This window comes from Genypterus blacodes, unplaced genomic scaffold, assembly GCF_046128005.1.
Source record: "Genypterus blacodes isolate CSIRO-AG114 ecotype Tasmania unplaced genomic scaffold, CSIRO-AGI_Gbla_v1 ptg000029l_1, whole genome shotgun sequence".
NCBI lineage: Eukaryota > Metazoa > Chordata > Actinopteri > Ophidiiformes > Ophidiidae > Genypterus > Genypterus blacodes.
In genome coordinates, this window is record NW_027466842.1 from 5,298,171 (window position 1) to 5,320,746 (window position 22,576).

Consider the following 22,576-nt stretch of genomic DNA (forward strand, 5'->3'; position numbering starts at 1 on the left):
CATCTGGTGCGATACCTAAGATGTTTCAGTATATTACAAACCTCAGAAGCCCTATTATTGGAAGAGCATTAGACATATCAATAAATATACAAGTAAGTCAATGAATAAATACTTAAATAAGGCACGAAAAAGAAGCACTCGTAAATTAAAATAGAGTCAAACACAATTGGGCCAATACTGTATAAAACTACAACAAGAAATCAAACAGAGGTGATGATAACATGTTCTCACTACCCAAGATAATCATTCTTATGTTTAAACTATGATATGTAATACAATTATGTACAATGGCACCCAAACATGCTAAACATGCTAGTTTCTTTATTTTGATTGTGTAAACATCTACAGTCCATTTGATAGAGGAATCATTTAACATGAAACAAATAATTGTTTTAAAATGTTTTCTTTTCAGGCGGTATAGGGGCATCCAAATCGGCGGGGCACACATTTGCCGGGTCATCAAACTGCAGCGTGACACCTGTAAACACTGTGGATATGAGAGCGGCGTGCCGAGCCCGTGTGACAGCCCAACCCACTTCCTGGTGGATCTTCAGCTGAAGCGAACGGAGCTGCAGGTCGAGAGCTGCTGCGCTATAAAACACGTCTTGTTCTCTTTAATTTGGGGGGAAGAAGAACATGGGAAGCACGGTGATGGAATCTAGCGACGAGAGCTCCAATAAAACAGCGAAGAAAAGGAGAAGTCTGCGGATAAACATGCCCGTGAGTCGGTGAAGTATCTGCTCGTGCTTGCTGTGTTTTCTAGCTTGTTTCTGAGAAGCACTAACTAACTCGGGCGCGTTGTTGTCCACACGTGTTTACACTTTCTTGCGAACAGGCTGCAAACTCTCAAACCCTCGCCATATTTAGTTGTTAGCCATGTTGTCGCATCTTCCTCGCTGATCCTGACGTAATAAAAGAGATGCGCGTGCATGATTGGAAAGACTCATCGGTTAACAACAAGAAGACTATTCAACATATTCTTAAGCTACTTTTCAAACGTTTTAAACGTTTATCAAAGCCGAAGTTGTGTTTAAATGTAATATCAACACGTAGTACTGCATCCTCTGCCATTTTGCTCATTGAATATCGAACATAACGTACTAAATGTTTCTCAGCGTTTAAGGAATGTCTTTCTTATGTGCAGAATCGCTTGTAATGTTTTGTTTTGAAAAGGTCTTGGGTGAAATGTTCCGCCCTCGGTGACTCACTGTCAACTGCTCAACTAGCAATTCATTTTTCTATTTGTCTCATTGCCACAAATATGTTCATCTTGACAAAAGTGACAATAAACGGAGCCAAAACGTTTCCCAGACAGAGCGACCTGCTCCAAACCACTGAGTCATGATCCATCCCGTCACTGTGCCCAGAGCCTTTGATTGTTTATTTCATTTCCGCAGCTGCGTGAGCCCCCTGTCACAACTCCCTCTATTGACCAATCTGCAGTGTTTGTGTCCAGGATTCAGCATTTCTTTCCATCCAGCACCAAATTACACTCGCCTGACCCCAAATACTGTCCATTCGGGCACAATTCTAGCTAAAAACATTTGATTAAAGCCGTTTTGTACCAAGAGAACACCATGTAATTATAGCTCAGTGTGTTCTTCTTTTCGCCACAAAATACATCCTAAAATTCAGATCTGTTCAGTTTTCAATGATACGAAACAGTCAATTGTTACCGGATGTTAAGGTTGTTGTTGATTTGTTTAGACTGCATCTTAACATGTGAACACTCCCATGTTAGTGTACATACTTTGAAACCTGCACACCCTCGAGCGTCAGGTTTCAAAGCTTCACCGCCAGCAAATTTCCAAGCTTGTGGGAAACCGTAATATCTACTGGTTTGCATGGTCCTCAATGCTCTTCAATGTGTGTGTGTGTGTGTGTGTGTGTGTGTTTGTGTGATGCATCATCTACCTGCTAGAGGGAAATGTAAAAGCCTGGTGTTTGCTTTGGCTCGAGCGTGGCAGGTGTTGTCATTATTAAACATGTCTGTCTCCTTTTAGACTGGAATGTTGAGAGACAAAGAGCAGCGGCGGAGACAAATATTTCTCCTTTTCCTGTTTTTGAACTTGAGCTTGTGCCTTGTCTGTTTTTTTTTTCTTTCTCAAAGCACCTTGGTATTCATTTAGCATGCAAATGGCTCTGAATGAGGCCTTCATCACGCCCGTAGGAGGCATGTTACGTGTTATGACATGCCATTTTGTTTTTGCTGGATGTTGAGCCCTAATCTTAAAACTCTGCTTTGTTCTATCCTCCATGCAGGACTTCAGCGCGTTCAAGTCCCCCCAAGTGGAGACGGACGCCTCAATCAAAAGAGGCTCACAGACGGTAAAAAAATATTTTATGAGTTATCTTTCTCCCCATTTTTATGCCAGTTGTTTGTTTTCTTTATTTTCTATTTGTTTATTTGGCACCGGTTGGTTCTTGGACACGTTGTGACATGGATTTGGGAGAGCAAACGTATTACAGCAGGCTATCTCTCCCACTCTGCCAATCCTCCCTGGTTTACAGTAACAAGACGCCCACAAGCACGGTACGATCAAATGCAGGAAATTGATTTTTGTCAAATACAACATCCTACTTCCTTACTGTCCTGTCTGCACTAGTTAAATCCTAGAAAACAAATCTTGAACTCTCCTCGGCAGAGAATGCACATTTCGGCGCATCGGAGTTGGAATTTGCTTGGGTCGTGCCTTTTTGAAGGGCAGATGCCTTCCCCTCTCTCTTTCCCTCTCTCTCTCTTTCTCTCTCTCTGGTTCACTCTGCCTTTCACAAGCTCTTGCACAATGAGTACGAGAGGTTGTTGTTGGCAAACAGAGGAGATGGGTGTGCTCACTCACTCAATCACTCAGATTTGAGACTGGATTGGCTCAAAGAGAAATGTGCCTGTGGAGCATGTGGAGCTCTATGCAAATACCATCTCCAAACAATCTGTCAAAGAGGCCAGACAAAACTTTCTTTGTGATTTTTGATTTGCAACAAGAACGTGTAGCAGCTGTGCCTGTCGTCTCCTCTCTGTCGAGCCAGTTAAGCTTCTTTATGCGGCTTATCCGTTTGCTCCAGAGTGGTTATTAAATGTTGTTACCAAAACACTCTTGTTACATTGCGCTGTGTTTTATGTAAACGCCACCTCTGCACAAACCAGATCCTCGTACATTCTGATACTTTCACTCGAATGGCGACAAGATCTGCTGCGGCTGGTTGGTGGGAGGAAGTGATCCGTGTCTCTAGTCTGTGTTTTGTTTTGGCGTCTGCTCAGCCCAAAAAAAAGAGGGATTTCTCAGTGTGTTTACACCATTGTGACCCTGCGAACACAGACTTATCAACACAGTTCCAGTCATAATAAAGTAATATTGTCGGTAATGTTTAACCAGAGTGCCGATGCACCTGACGCAGTGTCTGAAGAAATCCTGGTAGGAGGCAAATGGGGTTCATCATGTCTCCCTGTGTGATGGCTGGGCGGGTGTGGGAGTGCTTGTGAAAGAATATAAACACACGACTCATGTGGCGTCAGGTGACTCTGAGCTGCAGCTTTCTAATCAATGAAAGATCTGAAGAGCAACCAGGCAAAAGTCACGCTGGAGGTGGAGGAAGGAATGGGGGAATTACACACACAAGCACAGAGGCCTTCTCCCTGTTTGTGTCTGTTCCTTTCATCCCTTGGATCATGGAGGCTTTGTCCTATCGTAACATGCTACAAACTGGCATCAGTAGCACTGCAATTGTTTTTATGAAGTGCCATAAAGTTGATCAAATGTGTTGAACGTGAACTGTGAGAAAAGAAGAAGTCAAGGTCCAATAAAAACGTGTAATCAGTGTCAGATCATTTCATAATAAATGTGTCTGTTTGCTGACCATGGCTGCATATTTTCCAGTGTGCCTTCAGCGTCTCATGTATTGCTATGGGAACGCACTGTACATGAAACGGGCATTAACACATATTTTATTCCCCCCTCTCAGTTGGAGCGCCGTGTCCGATCGGCCAGCCCGTCCGTGTTCGCCAAGAGCCCCGCCAGCGCCCCCGTGACCCCCGGTCCCCTCTCTGACCCGGTGCAATCGAAGACGGCCTCGGGTTCACCCAAAACCATCTTCCCCTACCCCCCCCTGCAGTCCTCCTCACCCAAATCCCCCCACAGGCTCAGCTTCGGTGGTCTCTTCCGCTCGTCCTCCAACTCCTTACCTACCAACATCAAAATCTTCTCCAGGACCAGGAAAGGTGAGTGGCATGACACACACCTTGAACCTTAACATGAGTACTCCACTTATGCTGATGTTGGAAACCTATTGCCCATATAAACAATTGTGCAATTCTATTAAGATATGATTGTGAAGGAAATGAGACCTGGTTTCAGCCACATGCAAGAAGCAGGAAGTGTGGTCCGGCCCTGCCATAGAACTGAAGCGTCAACATTTTCTCGGTCATGCATGACTTTTTACACTGCCGTCTCAACGGGGAAGTAGAATCCCCGCGTTGTTTTGCGACGCTCGACTCACAACGCAACCACAACACACTCGTACGGCTCCAGTGTAGATGGATGTCCCATCATTATCGCCTGTGTGCTTGTTCATGTCACCGCCTGCGTCTAAGAAGAGGAAATGTTTGGCTTAGTTGATTTTCATAAAAAAAGAGAAGATTGTCGTGCTCGTCGTTTCAGGCTCGGAGCCTCAAGGCCATTTTGTCAGCTTGAGTTAGTGTTTTGGTTTGTCAGAGGTAGGAGTGCAGTCATAACACGTTCGCCACAGTGCCATAAAACCGTATTATCGCTCGGACCATAACAAAATAGTAATAGAGATACGCGCGAGGAAATGAGCGGAAACCAGACGGACTAATCACGTCTAATGAAAATGTATTTTTCAGAACAAGGCCTGGGTTTATGAAGGACCAGAACCTAGCAGGCAGGATCCCGCCTCTCTGTCTCCATGTATCTGGACGGCGCGTTATTACCAAACAATAATCAGCCTGTTTTGCGTGGAAACAGTCCTACTGGCAGCCTGCATCAAACAGCAGAGAAATGACTCATACTACTTGGCTGGCACACACAACCATTCTTCTCTGTTTCCTCGCTGAGGGTCAGGTTGGCAGTAGCCGGTGGAACAGTCTCGCTCGCGCCAGACCTCAAAAGTCAACGTGCTAGGCTCCCCCCCCGGAGATCGTTATTGATGGAACCCAAAGCTGAAACGCACCGAAAAACACACCAACCGCAACGGGGTGCTCATGCCAAGCTAGTTTCTATGAATATATCAAAGGGTGGCTTCACTGGAGGGAACACAGGCTTTTCTTTTGAGTCTTTTCTTTTTTACATCGTTACCACTGCCGGCCACAAGGGGGTGCTGAGAGCCTGGACTCGAGTCCTGCAAGTGCATGGAGGACATTTTTCCCCTTAGAAGTTCACATACTTATCACCTCTTCGTTATTAGTTTTTGAAATTATAACAGCATGCAACCCCTATGCAGCGCCAGTTCCATCTTACTCAACGTGAGGCTGCGTTCTCTTTGATCCATATTTGCTATAAATATGATCAGAATGCCTCCTCGTGGCTGGCTGCTTTAAATGGGTGTTTCTCCCAATCGCCTGGACATTGTCAGTCTCCTCACTGCTGGAGACAACCGGAGCGCTCTCATAGCCTTATCTGGAAATGACCGGCCTGCAAGAAGCTCACACTGTCCACCCCCCTCTCTCTCTCTCTCTCTCTCTCTCCCCCCCACTACCTCCATGTTTCTCCCCTCCATTGCTATTTTGTGTTGTCAGTAAATACAGAAACTGGGCAGGATCTTCTGAAATCCACTAAGTGAAATCCTTACAAGGCCTGGATGGATTTTCGCGGAGGGGCGTTTAAGGCTTACGTAGAAATCCCCAAATTTCTACAATAACAATGAAAAGCGTATTACAGGCGAAAATAAGATGTGACTGGCCTCATTGTAGACGCCTCAATCCCTTACTTCATATTCCAGTCATTGGCCCCCCAGACTAACTGGAACAGTTGCGTAACATAATGGAGCTCTGCACTGCCATGGCAGCCGCGAATGTGAACCGTAAACACTGAGCAGGCCATCTGTAAAGGGAACGGAGAGCCAGCAGGACTGAATGGGAGCTTTCTGATCAGCTGACAGAACATGGGATGTTGGCGTCTCACGGGGGGGGGGGGCTGCAGCACTCTTAAAGGTCAGCCCCCCCCCCTAAAGTTGCAGACAAATGACTGCACAAGCGGGCCGTGCTGCAGTTCTTAAGACACAACCTCTATTTTCTTCCTCTGTGATTGATTTGAGGAGATTGAGACGCACAGACATTAAGGAATCGCGCTGTGTCATTGTGTGAAGACGGAGTGAGACAGATGTGCCTGTGCTGAATTTACTCTAGTGGGAGGAGGAAGGAGGGAGGGTAGGAGAGAGGGGGGTTGGGGGAGACGTTGGGACGCGGGCCAATCGGTGGCGTTTGCTTCAGAGTCACAGCGGCTGACACGCATGCCATCTTTGAAGAGTCGCCGCCCACTCTGCTGCACCTGACGATTTACAGCGCTGACACTACAGAGAGGAGGAGGAGGGGGGAGGAGGAGGCGCTGTGGTACTAGTTGTTGTTTGCATCACTTGTGAGAGGGATCTTTCTCGGCTGTCGCGTGGAATCTTTCGTCTCTCTGGCCACACAGTATGATCTGACACGGACATTGAGCGCTGCTTCCTGCTGGCTCTAGGCTCCGTGGCTCTGCCGGACTGTTTTGCCTGGATATGCAAAGTTGGCTGGATGTGCTGGTGACTTGCTCCCATTACTATTTTTGTTCCTTAGTCATGCTGCTGGCTTCCAAAAAAGAATCCTCTCAATGAACGGAGCACAACTTTCTGGAATAAGCTGAATAACATTTCCTTGAAGTCTAAAGGACATCTCCTAATTTAAACAACAGGGCCTTTTTTTGTTTTTTTTTACCAGGTCAGACTTAACAGCTTTCACTCTCTGTGGGATTGCATCGAGTTGGATCTACTTTCCAACTTGTACAAATTCACTTTTCTATTACTCCAACTCCACTCTAATCATCTGGAGTAACTCAGTCTGGACTGCCTGAAGCCATGGCTGTGCCCGTGTGATGCTGACGGTCATGGTTGCATTTAGTTTTGCACCTACAACCCGCTGTGTTCCATGAAGAGGTTTGGCAGCCTGAGAAGGAGCAAGAAACGCAAGGAGCAGGATGGGCTAGGAGTGAGGCATCAGTCTGAGACGTCATGTCTACCCGGTAACGTCCTGAGCACTTCATCTATGTCTCCTTTTTATTGTTTTGTATTATCTCCTTTATTAGCTGCTCCTCAAGAAACCCAGAGATCTTTGAGTCAGAGCTCCTGTTTCTCTGTGTTCATACAGTGAAGTATAGTTCCCTATAAAGTATTCCATAATTGACATAAATCTGCTCTCAGCCTACATCTCTTTCTATAATTAAATATTCCTGGGCGCTGAATGTTGTGGCTTGTGGCTTCAGGTCCCCCATTTTATTTAAATGCAGGTTATGTGGTCCGTCTCAAGTTTCCAAAAATGTTATGTAATGTATCCATACACACTGGAGAGCATACAGGCCAGAGCGGGGGTGCTGTGTGTGACGAGCTGTCACTATTCTGCTAAATTCATACGGCAGATGCACTGCTGCACATACATGCACGGTGTTACGTGTGTTAGACTTCTTAAATATAATAATATATGCTCATTCCATTTGATTTTGTCATGCGACTGTTAATTTGGACGTCATTTATAGCCGCGCTGCTTGATTTAGTGTTGTTTTAATGTGGGACAGAAATAACGCCATTTGACTTGAGTCCCTTTGGAGTAGCTGCTCTATTTTGAAAACATCCAACTTTATTAAAATAGACAGGAAGCACTTCAGGTCAAACTGATGAGGAAGTTGTAAAGATGCGAGTACATATTTTTGGATTTACTGCAGTGAGCCCAGCAATGTTCCAGCTGAATGTTTGGCGAGTGAGGCACTGGGCTGCACTTTGAGGCCCCTCAAGTGGCACTTCATCACAAACTTCACAGCTCCTGATTTAGAGCCGGGGCTGACCCCGGGCTGAGTAGCGGCGAGGAGCAGGGTCCTGCCACGGTGGATGGAAGCCCGTATGTGGCTGCGTCGGATGCAAGGCTTTATCACAAAGGTCCGGCGTGCGATGTGCTGACGCCTAAACATGCAGCGGGTCCTGTGATCCTGTGAGCCTCTGCACTCAGGCCGTGACTGTAATGCTCACTGCAGCCTGTAATAAGCTGCCATCCATGTGAGAAACCCAGGTATAGTTGCCAATTAGAGGGAGCATGTCTGCCTTTCAGCGACAGTTTTTCAGGTTTAAACTCTACCAGGAGGCAGTTTGCACACATGTGAGTAGCTGAACCCTTCATTTTATTGGAGTGCCTGAAAAAATGTAATTTCACATGAAGTCTACCAAGCAAACTGCTCTGTTCTCTTAGCTCTCGTTGCTAAATGGGTTCACTCTAGGTCATACCACCCAGCTGTAACCAGTGCACATATACAAATACAAGCACAGCCTTTCACCGTCGCAATTCATCACGGCTGAACCACTGATAGCAGCTCAATGGGCCTTTGGCGGCCTCGCTGACGCTGCCACGTCACCCAACCGAGCTCGAGTTGCTCCCAGAGTCATCTCAGTTATCAGTCGGACACCCCGCCGACTCGCCAGGGGGCTGCCAGACGCCAGAAGATCTGCTTTTATGGCGTTAACATGGCGTTGCATTACACTGGAAGAGAAGAGACAGGAAACGTATACGGTGTTGCCATTTCATTACATTTAGTGTAAGGCAAGACAAGAGCCCGACAAGTTTACAAAGCTTTTCGTGTTTGTGTGAGGAACTCTCTGTAACATTCTCGGCTATATTGACTTTGCAATTTTGATCACAGGTAGCATTTACTGCAGAGCTATCGTATTAGATGTTCAATTCAGAATCAAATCCATCTGTCCCTGCTAGACCAGCATTGAAACAACAACAAAAAGGTTTAATGTCCACTGGAATTGTGTCCACCGTCTTATCGATATTCATCCAGAACTGTTGGAAAATATGTTTAAACCATTTTTACTGCATCATCTTACTAGCTGACTTGTTGTTGCTGCTGCGTATTTCTAGAACTCTTTGATGATACACAGTGACGCAGTGAACGTGACCCCTCCCCAAGTACAGAATATAATCCAACGCACTACAGCTGAACTAAGACTGGAAGTAAGGCAAATCTATCATCAAATGCCAAATTAAAAGGGCATATTTATCTTCCTTGAAGTCTCATCTATCTGCTAGATGTCACCGCAATCCACACGTCACATTCTGAAACATCCTGCGGACAAACACTGATGAAATCGTTAACCTCGATGGCGTGGGGAATGAAACTGTAGCAGTGCTCAAGGACAGGCAGGTTTCCTTCAGCGGTGCAGGCTGCAGTGGTGAGTTTGCGCTCTGCAGCCTGCTATAAATCAATGCACAGTGCAGATGCCAGCTCCCTGCAGTGAGGCGGCACAAGTGTTTCGCACTTTATGTTATTTCAGCTGGATTCATTGTATACAGAGTAGTTTGTGCGAGGGTGGTTTTGGACATTGATAAATTAAGCATGGCAGACTTTAAAAACGAGGCGTTAACATCTCCTGTTTCTGGGTGACGTGTGGCCTTGCACCAGTTTGCCAGGCCCGGAGCAGAGCGCTCTCCCGGCAGCGCCGTTATCTCCTCCTGTGGAATGTGCCACAACAGCGAGGCTATAATAAGACGGCAACGCGGCGGCAGAAGCGAGGCGCACCAAAGAGGGCTGGAACATGCCAACTAAATGTCAGGAGATAGTGTGGAGTGCACAGGTACGGGCCAAGGAATATTACGACGATTTCCGTGAATATACTGGAGAAGGAAAAAAGGAGCAATGAAAGATAATCCGTAGATCACTGTATCATCTGCTGCCATACTTAAATACATGAAGGTCTGAGGTTGTTCATGGTTTTTCCGTGATCCGAGACTGATTCCTGCATGTGGTCCAGCTCACGTGTGCCATATTTGCATGCTCTTGGATTGGCCTGACTATTTTGTCCCACATTATGAATGGACAGTCACACTGCAGCTGCCAACTTCCAACGAGCTGGAAGTCCGGCGGTGGAAGGCTGGAGGTGTGAAACACATGGCACATATCATCCGTGTCAGTCATTGTCCGGCCTCAGAAATATGTCAGCGCGGTGGAGCCGGGTCGCATGTCGGCCTGTGTCAGATGGTGACGCCTGACGCTGCAGAGCATGTGAGGGCTGTCATGTGGCAGATGGCCTCAGCCTGACACTGTTAGCAGACAGCTGGATCTATTCTTTATGAACTCCCTAGGCTTTACGTTTACATGTATTCACTGTCAAAAGTGAGGTCCATTGCAAGCAAGGAGAATCATCGAGAGTAAGTGCCACAAAGCAAACTTGCAGGTCCATAGAGCAGCAGGAGGTTCATAAAGTATTTTGATACCACTTCGATGTGAAAGTGATGACGAAGGGTTTCTTTTAAGACAAAGGGTTTTCAGTAGAAAGTCGGGTATCTTACTCTTTTGAGGGACGACAGAAGGAAACAGTCCAGCTCGAGCCATATTACACAAATGCTGTTTTGTCTTCCCCACCTGCACATAAGTGAGTCACGCTCGCCTTTAACAACCTGTAGAATGCAACATGAAATAACCGTCTTGATAGCACAGGACCCGCCCCCGTTTTGGATTGGGGTGAAATATTCCATCACCCCCAGAATCAGCATCTTTCAGCAGGTAACATTAACACAGCCAGTGTTGTGGCTGAGACCGTGCTGTGGCTCTATCTCTTGGATCAACGTTGGCTCTGAGTCCATGGATCAGATATGCATTCCTTCTCTGTTACAGCCTCGATCCTATCTGCAGCAGTCACAGTGTCGCGCTTCAGCGTAGCCAATCAACAAAACTGGCAATCCACACCTCGATTCAGCGTCACGCACCGACAAAGGAGAGATAACGGCCTTTCATTTCTTCCACAGCCTCCGGACTCGTGTCCATGCCCACCACCCCGACCCAGACATCCAGCCAGCCCGTGTTCACGCAGGAGGCCCAGCAGAGCAGCCCCAGCCCGGAACACCTGCAGTCTACTTTCTCCCGCTCCCGTTCCATCTCCTCTCCTCCGGACACAGGGCAGCGTCTCCACCTTCCAGCTAAACCCCCCATCCCCTCATCCAGCCCTGTGCCGTCTTACTCTACCTCACCACAAGTGAGTCGCACTTTAAGATTCTCACTCATTTTAAGATTGTATTTGTGTATATATGTTTTGTATGTTCTTGTATACAGAACAGAGAGACCTTACATCAAAACGTATTGACTGAGCTGTCCTGGGGCAAAGTAACACCCTATGTACAGTGTGTGTGTATATATATATATCTATATATATATATATATATATATATATATATATATAGATATATATATATATATATATATATAGATATATATAGATATATATATATATATATATATATATATAGATATATATATATATAGATATATATATAGATATATATATATAGATATATATATATATATATGAATTAGTCAGAATCAAGGGTGTGCCCAAAGATTGTTATTGCGAAACCAGCTGGGAATAGATGTTTGCTTGTTTTTGTCCCCAAGCTTTTCCTTCTGAGGTTTTGTTTGGTTTAAGATTCACTGCAATCGATCTGATATCGCTCTGTCCTGCGGCGAATGAGGCAAGGCCTCTTGAAGTTCTGTAAAATTCTGATGAGTAATTGTCTGAATTTCTGTCTGGGACTGTCTGCGTTGACTGATTGTGGATTCTAGCCCGAGATGGTAAATCAATATTTCATTACCGACGTTATATAGTGTTGATAGTATTACCCAGAGCTGCGTGATTGAATCGAAGAGTCATAAAGATCAGTGCTTATCTATCTCTCCGTCATCTGTGTCCTCTCTCCTCTCTTGTCGTCGTGTTGTCCTCACTTTATTCTCCCAAAATAATCATTTGCAGGTGTGGTTTTTGCCAAACACCAATTACTTTAGAGTGTGTGTGTGTGTGTGTGTGTGTGTGTGTGTGTGTGTGTGTGTGTGTGTGTGTGTGTGTGTGTGTGTGTGTGTGTGTGTGTGTGTGTGTGTGTGTGTGTGTGTGTGTGTGTGTGTGTGTGTGTGTGTGTGTGTGTGTGTGATGCAGCAGTGGGTGATTTATGAAAGTGCAGAGCTTGCTTGGCTGGAGAATGGCTGTGTCACCATTACAGAGGGACACAGGGGACTGTTTGGCATCCAGGAGCTGATGTATTGAAGTGCGCAGTGCTGCAGTGGATTGTTTGGCGAATATACTTGCAAATTAGGGGCCAGGGGAGCAAATCGGTCAACAAAACAGTATGCAAAACATTCAGCATGATACAGCAAATTTCACAGAGGATGCTATGCGCACCATGAAAATAGTAACAATTTTCCTAGTTGCTGCTGCTGCGGTGCTGGAAGGCTTTTGCCTTTGTGGAACTTTGTCATCGACTTTGTTCTGTTTGAGGAAATCAACAGTGAGGCTGTGACAAGGCATCCCCAGCTTCATGCTGCTAGGCAACAAGGGATATCCTAATATGGTGAAGCACCCTGCCTGTTGTGCATGGAGGGGCGCGTCCATAGAACGCGGGGCTTCCTGCACGCGCCACCCCTCCGCCCCCCTCGCGCTTCATGTTGCAGGATTTGAGTCGTTGATGTGAGATTTAATCCACGTAGATAAAACGGTTTTACGCACACGTCTGTGGCGGCGCGTTGAGTCTGTGTATGTGTGTGTGCGTGTGTATGTGCTCGCGCGGGCATTGGTTTCCCCCTACTGCAGCAAATGGGTCAGGACTGTTCCACTCTTATTTTGAAAAGGGGGTGTGTGCCCGGTTCTAATAATAATGCAGAACCTCAGTCCCTCATGGTTGTGTCACGTTATCAGTGTGCTTCGTCGCGGACAAACGGGCCGTTTATGTAACCAACCAAAGCCGGTGGCGCATCACTCGGTTTTGGGTAGTTTGGAGGCTTCTGCGCACCACACACACACACATACACACACACACCGTGCGCGCAGGGGAAAGTGGATCCATCCGGTTCACTCACAATTCACAGCAAAGTTTAACGGTGCGGGTCTCACCGCAAACTTAAAACTCTCCCCTTCCTCTCCCAGGTGTACGGTTCATTCGAAGGAATGCTGGAGAAACTTGAACTAGACGATGAAGGTGAGTGAGCCACAGGTTTGTTTTGTTTTGCGTGTTGTTTACATAAAGGTGACTCCGCAATATCGGGGCATCACGACTGTCACGGTGGTAAATGTCACGGTTACTGTGTCATTAACGGGGGGGTTCACGCTCCACCGCTACGTCATCACAACCCACGACTTTCCTAAATATTACAGCGTATTTTTTCTTATTTCAATATTGAATATCTCTACGAATGACGACATGTACGCGCAACGCCGCGGAACCGCTTGTTGCATTTAATTAATATGACTCTAAAGGTCTCCCGTCTACATTTCATCATGTCCATTAAAGCTTATGAATTGGTATTTGTGTTTTATTGATTATCGTTCGAGTTCTTGAGGAATTAGTTAAGGAATTAGGTCTTTAAATCCCATCACAAGCTACTAAAGCCAAACAAAACGTCTTGAAGTTGTTTTGTTCAAAGGAAAACTTCAATAGCACGGTTCATTGATTATCATTTTTAATACTTCTTAATCAGTTCCACATGTCAGTAATCGGTCAACATACAAGTTTTGCTTTGGTTGGTCAGCTTGTGGCGGTTGAGCGTGAACACACACAGGCTCGGTCTCCTGCAGCACACTGGTTTAATTGTCAGCCAGGTGGAGCAGTAAGTGGCCCTAAGTGGTCTGCAGGCATAATGGTTATTTATTGTTTACCCTCTCAAAGCTCTTTGTTTGTTCCCCCGTGAGATTTCTCCTTCCTCTAAATTCCACTTCTCCCGCTGTTTCCTTGCAGCTGCTGAACCAGAGAGTGATATTTACCTGCGCTTTATGAAATCTCACAAGTGCTACGACATCGTCCCCACCAGCTCCAAGCTGGTCGTGTTTGACACAGCGCTTCAGGTTTGGTTCTACATTATTTGTGTATTGGCGATGTCACACACACACACACACACACACGACACACATTGTAGTGCGAGATCGCCATGTCCTCCCAGACGCATCGTTTAATCACCAGCCTTTGTGTGAGTGATAAGGCCAGAGTGTTTTGTCTGCAGTGGAACATTTCTCCTTTAGAATCAGAGGAGACCTGCAGCAAGGTTCTGTGAGGACCAACGGGAGCGTTTAGCCCAGGCTGCTTTCTACAAGGCGCTTGTGAAATTGTCATAAAGCTGTTAAAGAGTAATCCAGGGTTAGTCTGAGCTCTTTGATGTGTTGATTTTCAACCACAGAATCCACTAAAGCCAAGGAGTAAGCGCCCTTATCTGAAAGGAAAGGAAGCAGTTTTAAGAGATCACATCACAGTGTGTCATATAAAGTGTTTCCTTACTTTTAATGGTGTGGTGGGGAAAAAATTGTTAAATGTTTGATCCAATTTGCATTCTGTTTCCCATTTCTGTTTGCCAGGTTAAGAAAGCCTTCTTTGCCTTGGTGGCTAATGGTGTGCGTGCAGCCCCATTATGGGACACGGAGAAGCAGAGCTTTGTGGGTAAGAACTCGTCTGAAAGACAATGCAATGTCTCTTGTCTTGATTTGGAGATATTTTAACCCTGTGTTAAGAACCCAAGCACTTTTTCCCTCCATTGCAGGTTTAACATTTAATTGCTAAGACCTTTTCTAGCATGGACCTCCTGCTCTTAAAGGTCTTCAATCATAAGCGTAGTTTCACGTCGTTGCACCTTCAGCGTAGACGCGTCACCTCTTGGGTAAGAGCTTTGCAGACAGCGTTTAAGCCTTTTTTAAGTATTTAATTTGAAAACAACAATGTTACAAAGTCAAATCAGCCGCGACATTAAAACCACCTGCCCTAATACAGCGTAGCTCCCCCTCGTGCCGCCAAAACAGCTTTGACCCGGTGGGGCATCGACTCCACAAGACCTCTGAAGGTGTCCTGTGGGATCTTGCACCAAGACGTTAGCAGCAGATCCTTTAAGTCCTGCAAGTTGCGAGGTGGGGACTGCGTGGATCGGAGTTGTTTTTCCAGCAGATCCCACAGATGCTGGATGGGATTGAGATCTGGGGAATTCTGAGGCCAAGGCAACACCTTGAACTCTTCGTCATGTTCCTCAAACCATTCCTGAACGTTATCTGCAGTGTGGCAGGGATCGTTCTCCTGCTGGAAGAGGCCACTGCCATCAGGGAACATCACTTCCATGAAGGGGTGGACTTGGTTGGAAACAATTTTTAGGTAGGCGGTATCTGTCAAACTACCGTCCACGTCAACGGCAGGACCCAACGTTTCCCAGCAGAACATTGCCCAGATCATCACGCTGCCTCCGCTGGCTTGCCTTCTTCCCATAGTGTATTCCGCCGCCATCTCTTCCACGGGCAAACGACGCACATACACCCGACCGTCCACATGATGTAAAAGAAAATGGGATTCATCAGACCAGACCACCTTGGTCCACTGCTCCATGGTCCAGTTCTGAAACTCGTGTGCCCACAGGTGGCGCTCTCTGCGGTGGACGGGGGTCAGTATGGGCACCCGTCCCGGACTCGGGCTACGCAGCCACATACGCATCAAGCTGCGCTGCACTGTGTGTTCTGACAGCCGTCTGTCATAGCCAGCATTCATGTTTTCAGCTATTTCTGCTACACTGGCTCTTCTATGGACTCTGAGCAGACGGGCCAGCCTTCGCTCCCCGCGAGCATCAATGAGCCTCGGGTACCTATGACCGTGTCGCCGGTTCGCCGGTTGTCCTTCCTTGGCCCACTCCTGGTAGGTACTGGCCGCCGTATGCCGGGAACACTCCACCATAGCTGCTGCTCTGGAGTTGCTCTGACCCAGCCGGCGAGCCATCACAATCTGGCCCTTGTCAAAATCGCTCAGATCACTACGGTTGCTCATCACATCAACTTCACGATCTGACCGCTTACTTGCTGTCTCTGTCGCACATCTTGACAGGTGCCGCTGTAACGAGACGGCCAGTGTTGTTCACTTCCCCCGTCAGTGGTTTTGATGTTTGGTTGGTCGTACGTTCCAGTCTAAACCGCAGCTGTAAAGCTCCTTAAATAAACAACATTGATGTCATCAAACTAACAAGGTGATGCCATCATGCACAACAATGATGTCATCCGAGAAAGGACAAAGTTAACAACAGTGATGCAATCGTATTCAAATGGAATCTAGTTCATCTTTGACTCTTACAATAAGATGGTCAATTAAATGTAAAATATGCACTAAAGTGTGTGTGTGTGTGTGTGTGTGTGTGTGTGCTTATGTTCACTGTTCACTGCCTCCAACACCTTAACGTTAATGCCCTTTGGAGTTGATATTGTTCAATCAATTTCTGTTTTAGTTTATATTTGGAATTGCAAAGCAGATTTTTAAAGTGTTTTCTTTTCTAATGGAAGGAAATTGAAGGAAAATCTCTGTAAAGCGTTGGTGCATCACTGTTAAACTGATGCAGAGGAGACGCTGTATGTGAATGCAGCCGATCATGGCCAGTGAAGCACGATGCTATATTGAGCAGAAGCCATTAAATCTGTCATAAACTATTAAGCACAGCCATTCTGGCTCTTTACTGACCCCGCCTGGTGGCTTTGCGGTACTGTGTGGCAGGGAAAAACAATAAATAAACAAACACGGTGCACAGAAACAGACCCACGGGTGAACTGAGTGAGAAGTGCTGCTTTTTCCTCAGAGTTATTGCATGGGAGCATCTGTTGAATTATAAATGTGCGGTCGGCTGGAGGATAAAGCCGAGGCGAGACGGCGTTTTGTTGTTTGAACCACGCCTTTGTTTGCATGCAAACTCTTATCTGTACGCCCTCAAGCGCTGGGCTGTGTGTTGTCAAATTCATGAATTCAGCATTTGGGTGATTGTTGTCATTTCAGGAATGCTGACCATCACAGATTTCATCATCATACTACACCGATACTACAAGTCACCCATGGTAGGTGCACCCGAGGGAGAGCGCCCTCCTGCTGCTGAGTCACAGCTCGGCTTCCTTCAATCCACTCATTATCTTTTGCTGTGTTCCAGGTGCAGATCTATGAATTAGAGGAACATAAACTGGAGACATGGAGAGGTGAGTGCGGCCTACAGACTGTCACGTCCTCACTCGAGTACATCTGACCGACTGATCACCTTTTGTTTTTTCCTACGCAGAGGTTTACCTTCAAGCGACGTTTAAACCGCTGGTGAACATATCACCTGATGCAAGGTACGCTGTCAGACTGGAAAGAGCAGTGAGGTGGGGAGAGGAAGTGGTGCAAAGGTGTCTGGATATATAGAAAGCTCATTAATTTTCTGCAACTCTGCCAACTTTCAATTTAGTTGTTTGGCCTAGAAACCCTCCGTTTAATTTTTATCTCAGACTCGTTCAATTCCCCAGACGTGAGGGAAATGCAACACTAAGCTGACTGCAGGTCTCTCAGCGCGAGGAGGCTTAAAGCAGAGTGAACTTGACTGGTATCTAAGATGGTTAAACCACAAGTTTGACTCTGCTACAGTGCTCCTGGTTAAAGCTTTGTTGGTAAACAGAGATGACAAAGCTTAAAGAGAATTGTCGCTTATAATTCCCAGGGAGCTTTGCAAAGTGCCTAGAAATGAGTTTCTGCTAATATTCCCTGACATCTTAAGACGGATAACTCACAGCCATAATTGAACCCTTTAGTTTTGTTCCATTGTCCAGGATGATTCAATCAGTAGAATAACGTTCTAAAGAAGCGACTCCAGAACCTCCACATCCCTCCCACCTTGCTCCTTGATCACTGTTTCTGTTTTCATACTAAACTACTAAACGAATTACAGTACTTGTTTGAGTAGATTTTCACTCCGTCCATATATGGTCGTCGTCCTGTTTAACCTGTGTTGTTCTGTTAACAGTTTATTCGATGCGGTCTACACCCTCATCAAAAACAAAATTCACCGCCTGCCTGTCATCGACCCCGTCACAGGAAACGCACTTTATATTCTCACACACAAGAGGGTCCTCAAGTTTCTTCAGCTCTTTGTAAGTGCAACAGTCACTCTGGCTCTATTAAATCACATTCTTGTCTTATTATCTCTTGAATTTCCAGTGATGGATGATTACAAGTTCACCTTCTGCTCTGAAACCTCACCGTGCTTCTCCTCCCTGCCCTTTTTTCATTGGTTTGCTGCCCCCTAGTGCTCTCTGTGAGAATCGATAGACTCTCTTGCCTTTGCTGTGAACGTGTGTGTGATTGTGTGTGTGTCCCAGATGTGTGAAATGCCAAAGCCAGCCTTCATGAAGCAGACCCTGGGCGAGCTGGGGATCGGCTCGTACCACGACATCGCTTTCATCCACCCGGACACGCCCATCATCAAAGCCCTCAATATCTTTGTGGACAGAAGAGTGTCCGCCCTGCCTGTGGTGGACGAGGCCGGTAAGACCGCAACATCTGGTCGCTCTGTAAACTCTTAAGTGTTGCAGATGTGTTTGACTTACGGAGCTTTTCTCGTTGTCCTCTGGCAGGCAAAGTTGTGGATATTTACTCCAAGTTTGATGTTATAGTAAGTTTTAAACATTCTACCTTTCCCCCTCATCATATGGAGACAATATGCCAAATCTAAGCTTCGGTTCTTGATACCATTTCTGTGTTTGCGCGTAGAACTTGGCTGCGGAGAAGACGTACAACAACCTGGACATCACAGTGACCCAGGCTCTCAAACATCGCTCGCAGTACTTTGAGGGAGTGGTGAAGTGCCACAAGATGGAAACCATGGAGACCATAGTGGACAGGATAGTCAAAGCTGAAGTGAGAGTCGGAAAAACACGCAAAGGCACGTTACAGGTTAGCCCGTAGCTCCGTGGCGACTGACCGTCTGTTCCCTGTCTCCCAGGTGCATCGGTTGGTGGTGGTGGACGAGCGCTCCAGCATCGAGGGCATCATCTCGCTGTCAGACATCCTCCAGGCTCTGGTGCTCAGCCCAGCAGGTATAGACGCTCAGCATTGATAGGACCCAACCCCTCCCCCTACACCTCCCCCTTCAGTGCTGGACCCTGAGCTCCCCCCCCCCCACACCCTGACCCCTCCCCAGTTGCCTTATCCCAGGTAGGAAACCACCTACGACCTGTTTGCCCTGCAGGATGCCAGTGTTTGCCGCAGTGTTGACGCCTATTTGCACTCAAATCCCCTAAGTCAGCGATTCCAAGCTGTGTTTTGTTTTGTTTTTGTAATTGGGCAACATGAACCTCAAGAAACCAAATGTATACACTCAGTGGGATTTGGATTGATGAGATGAGGCAAGACTCAAAGCCAGGTCGGAAAATATGTACTAAATGAAGAAAGTTTGAACCAGAGGACATTTGGAGATTTCATTGTTCAACTGTATGACATCATCGTCTCTTGAAGAGAGTGTAATATTGTAATGAGCTCCTCTTTGACCTTGAGCTCCCACATATCTGCATATTTAACAAAGTAACTTACAAACCCCAGAGATAGCTGCTTCCTCTGCGCAGGCAAACACAGGGATGTGGATTTGTAGAAAATGAATAATCAATAATTAATTTTCCACTTTGGCTTTGAGACGACATCATCTCTTCCATTCCAAACCAAAGCAAACATGAGGTCTGCCTGTGCTCTAACTCGTCCCCGGTGATTTGCACGTCACCTGAGCTCTGATTGGCTTATTTATCGCAATTGTATTTTGCCCGTAGCAGCTTATAGTTAGTTTGTGTTCATGTGAATGTGCTCGGATGCAAATAACAACACGCTTGCCCGGTTTTGCTCATTTCTGGGTCTTTAAGATCCTCAAAAATCCGCTCCGCCCCTACACCATCATGTCCTCACTCCCTGTTCTTCTCCCCCAGAGGCCTGCAAGGAGGAGAGCCTGACCGAGCGAGAGGGAGGAAGCATCGTCTGACCCCGAGAGGCGGTGGGAGGGACCGAGTTTGAAGGCTGAGGTAGGGAGCGGGAGGCCGAGCCGCGCTGAGGGAGGGGCTCCCCCAGAGAAACCTGCAGCTGATGCACTATAGAGGAAACCAAAGAGCTTAGACAGTTTAGTGAGGCGGAGCACTGACAATTGGTTTGCAGAATAGAACCAGACTTTTTCTTTCTTGTTTTTAAACACTGATCAGATGTGCACACTTACTGTATGCTGTGTCTATACAAACGCACAAACATACACTCTCACAAACACACACATACTGGGGGGAAGTTGACACAGATTCTAATAAATAGGCCCCTCTGTGTTTGGCATTGTGCCGCTCTGTCATCGCCGCTGTTTTGTGTCGTGATGCCTGATTGATCTCCCAAGCGTCGCCGCTGACGACCCACAGACTGAAGCTATACCTGGTGGCGTCTCCTGACAACACGGAGGACTGGACGCCCTAACGTTTATCTGTGCCTTTTGCTTGCTCTGCCCCCCACCACTGTAAAGCAATCTCTGTGCTTTGATGTCGCCAAAATGAGTGCAATGATTTGTAAATTTTAAACTGTTAAATAAGAATCTATAATATTGAAGTCCTCTGGTACATGATTGCCATTTATTTAATCTGATTTCATGAGTTAAACACTTTCAACCCTTTCAAACCCAAGTTTACTGGTAAATTCATTGAATTCTTCATTTGTTCTGGTTGCTTAGCAGCTGTGAGGAATGGGAGGAATGGGAGCTTCTCACTCATTTTACAGCCATGCATATTTTGTAGACCCACGAAAAGACCAGCGAGAGCATTTAAGACGATTAAAATTATTTTTCCATTTATTTTCAGTAGTGTCCTGGTTGTTTTGCTCTGTCACACACACACACACACTCTCTCACACACACACACACACAGATACATAGACTAGTGTGTGATGCAGGAGCCGTAAACGCTGTAGCTTTGACAGGACTCATCTCCTTCTGACTGTAAATAGGGGGGAAACGTGCCAGAGAAAGGTTTATTTTTATGAGTGTTTCGGGAGATTGTGTTGAGAGAAACCACAGTTTTAATATTATTTTTGTAAATATACCATGGCAATATGTCTAGTTGATCGAAACTTTGTATCAGATCAACATGTACTGTAAATGTGCAAGCATGATAAACTACACTTCAGCAGTATGAATGTTCTGAGTTTGACTTTTTCTATTTTTCTGGCTCCAGAGAAATAAAAGGACACTGAATGTACTTTAACGCTGTATTGTTATTCTTTTTTTACTTTGTTTATGTTGTTATTGGACATATATACAGCCGAGTGGTAAGTGAAGTGATATACATGTATTATTATCATTACTTTAACAGTCACTCAGATCAACCTCTGACCCTCTACAGGCCCACACACACACACACACACACACACAGATACACTGACCTCCTTGAGAACCACTAGTTTCATGATGAAATAAGTGTTAATTTATAGTAATGTAAGTTTTATAATGGTTGCACTGGATTTCACAAATGCAAAAAATTCTATCTGGTGGTCAAAAACTAAAAAAAGAAAGAGTTGAGATGAATTTGTAATTCAACTGATGGTTCAAAGTACTGAACGTCATGTTGTACACGAGACATGTTGCAGCTTTGAACGTCTCGTCTGCTTGTCTCCAGGCCGTATCACTGGAAACATTTGCCTTTACACTTGTTTGCTGTCTGCTCTCCCATGTTGAGCGGAGATCTGTTTGGTCTCATGTTGTTTTTTTCACCAGAGCTCTCCAGTCTGGTTTCTTCCTGACAGGCTGCCCTGAGGATATCTTAGACCAGGGGAAGGCAAACGTGTGCCGCCGTTTAGATTTCAATCAAACATAAATGCAGCTGATGGTTTATCCTCTGTAAGTGTGAAATCAGCTGCTGCTTCCTCTGGTTGAAATAAAAACACAGTGTAGAATATTGTAGCTTCTTGAGTTGTGGACAGTGTTGGGCTGTAAACTGGTATTCACCCTCTGAGAGTCAGTCACACCTTTAACCGGGTGACTGCAGGGTCACATGACATGCACATGTAGGTGTTTTCTTCATTAAACATGAAACTTCCTTGTCTTTTAGGTGTGGGTAGAAAAGAATGGGGTGGGTAGAATCTTGGCCGGAAGAATTGATCCTATGATCAATTCTTCCAGCCAAGATTCTACCCACCCCATTCTTTTCAATGGACTGCTCCCACTGCTCCCTGAGTGTGAGTCTGTCAATGTCTACAGAGGACATTCATGTGGAGGAGACACAGACTGATTAAGATGTTTACGTGCCTGTTGCTTAGAGTAAAGCTTACTTAGATTTGTACCAATTTCAGTGTGACTGAATCTGCTTAGATGAGTCCAGTTGTCTTGATTTGCTGGTCCCTTTCATAATCACTTTACAGATCATGGTTGCTTGGCACTTTAGCTTCACCTGGTCATTTGTGGCCCTATTAGAGCAGGTGTCCTAACTGCCACAAGATGGCACTGAAGTACACAATTCGCTTCAGCAAGTGGAATGATGTAGACTTCATCCCATTTTAGGCTAAGATGTAAGGAATTTTATTCATGTAATATTT

At 45.9% G+C, this 22,576-nt stretch overlaps 1 protein-coding gene across 2 annotated transcripts; it reads left to right on the forward strand.

Annotated features, from left to right (window-relative positions):
• The first annotated feature begins 504 nt into the window (after positions 1–504).
• LOC142993922 (5'-AMP-activated protein kinase subunit gamma-1-like) lies at positions 505–21,249 on the forward strand. 2 transcript variants are annotated; one of them, XM_076144474.1, is made up of 16 exons: positions 505–720; positions 2,263–2,328; positions 3,961–4,216; positions 10,994–11,220; positions 13,156–13,207; positions 13,964–14,070; positions 14,575–14,656; positions 17,006–17,064; positions 17,154–17,199; positions 17,280–17,334; positions 18,000–18,126; positions 18,355–18,520; positions 18,610–18,647; positions 18,746–18,892; positions 18,978–19,071; positions 19,948–21,249. In XM_076144474.1, exons 1-16 carry the CDS (start codon positions 637–639, stop codon positions 19,998–20,000), a joined length of 1,659 nt encoding a protein of 552 aa, XP_076000589.1. In that variant the 5' UTR covers positions 505–636; the 3' UTR covers positions 20,001–21,249. The 2 variants fall into 2 exon arrangements, with proteins under 2 accessions (XP_076000589.1, XP_076000588.1); XM_076144473.1 differs by lacking the exons at positions 505–720; positions 2,263–2,328 and adding an exon at positions 2,410–2,533.
• The last annotated feature ends 1,327 nt before the right edge of the window (positions 21,250–22,576 follow it).

What these genes read in the sequence shown, in the direction of transcription:
- LOC142993922 (XM_076144474.1), top strand. Translation starts at nt 637, where the DNA reads ATGGGAAGCACGGTGATGGAATCTAGCGACGAGAGCTCCAATAAAACA. An exon ending in TGTTTGACACAGCGCTTCAG is followed by an intron (nt 14,071 to 14,574) that starts GTTTGGTTCTAC and finishes TCTGTTTGCCAG; the next exon opens with GTTAAGAAAGCCTTCTTTGC. An exon ending in TCTGGTGCTCAGCCCAGCAG is followed by an intron (nt 19,072 to 19,947) that starts GTATAGACGCTC and finishes CTTCTCCCCCAG; the next exon opens with AGGCCTGCAAGGAGGAGAGC.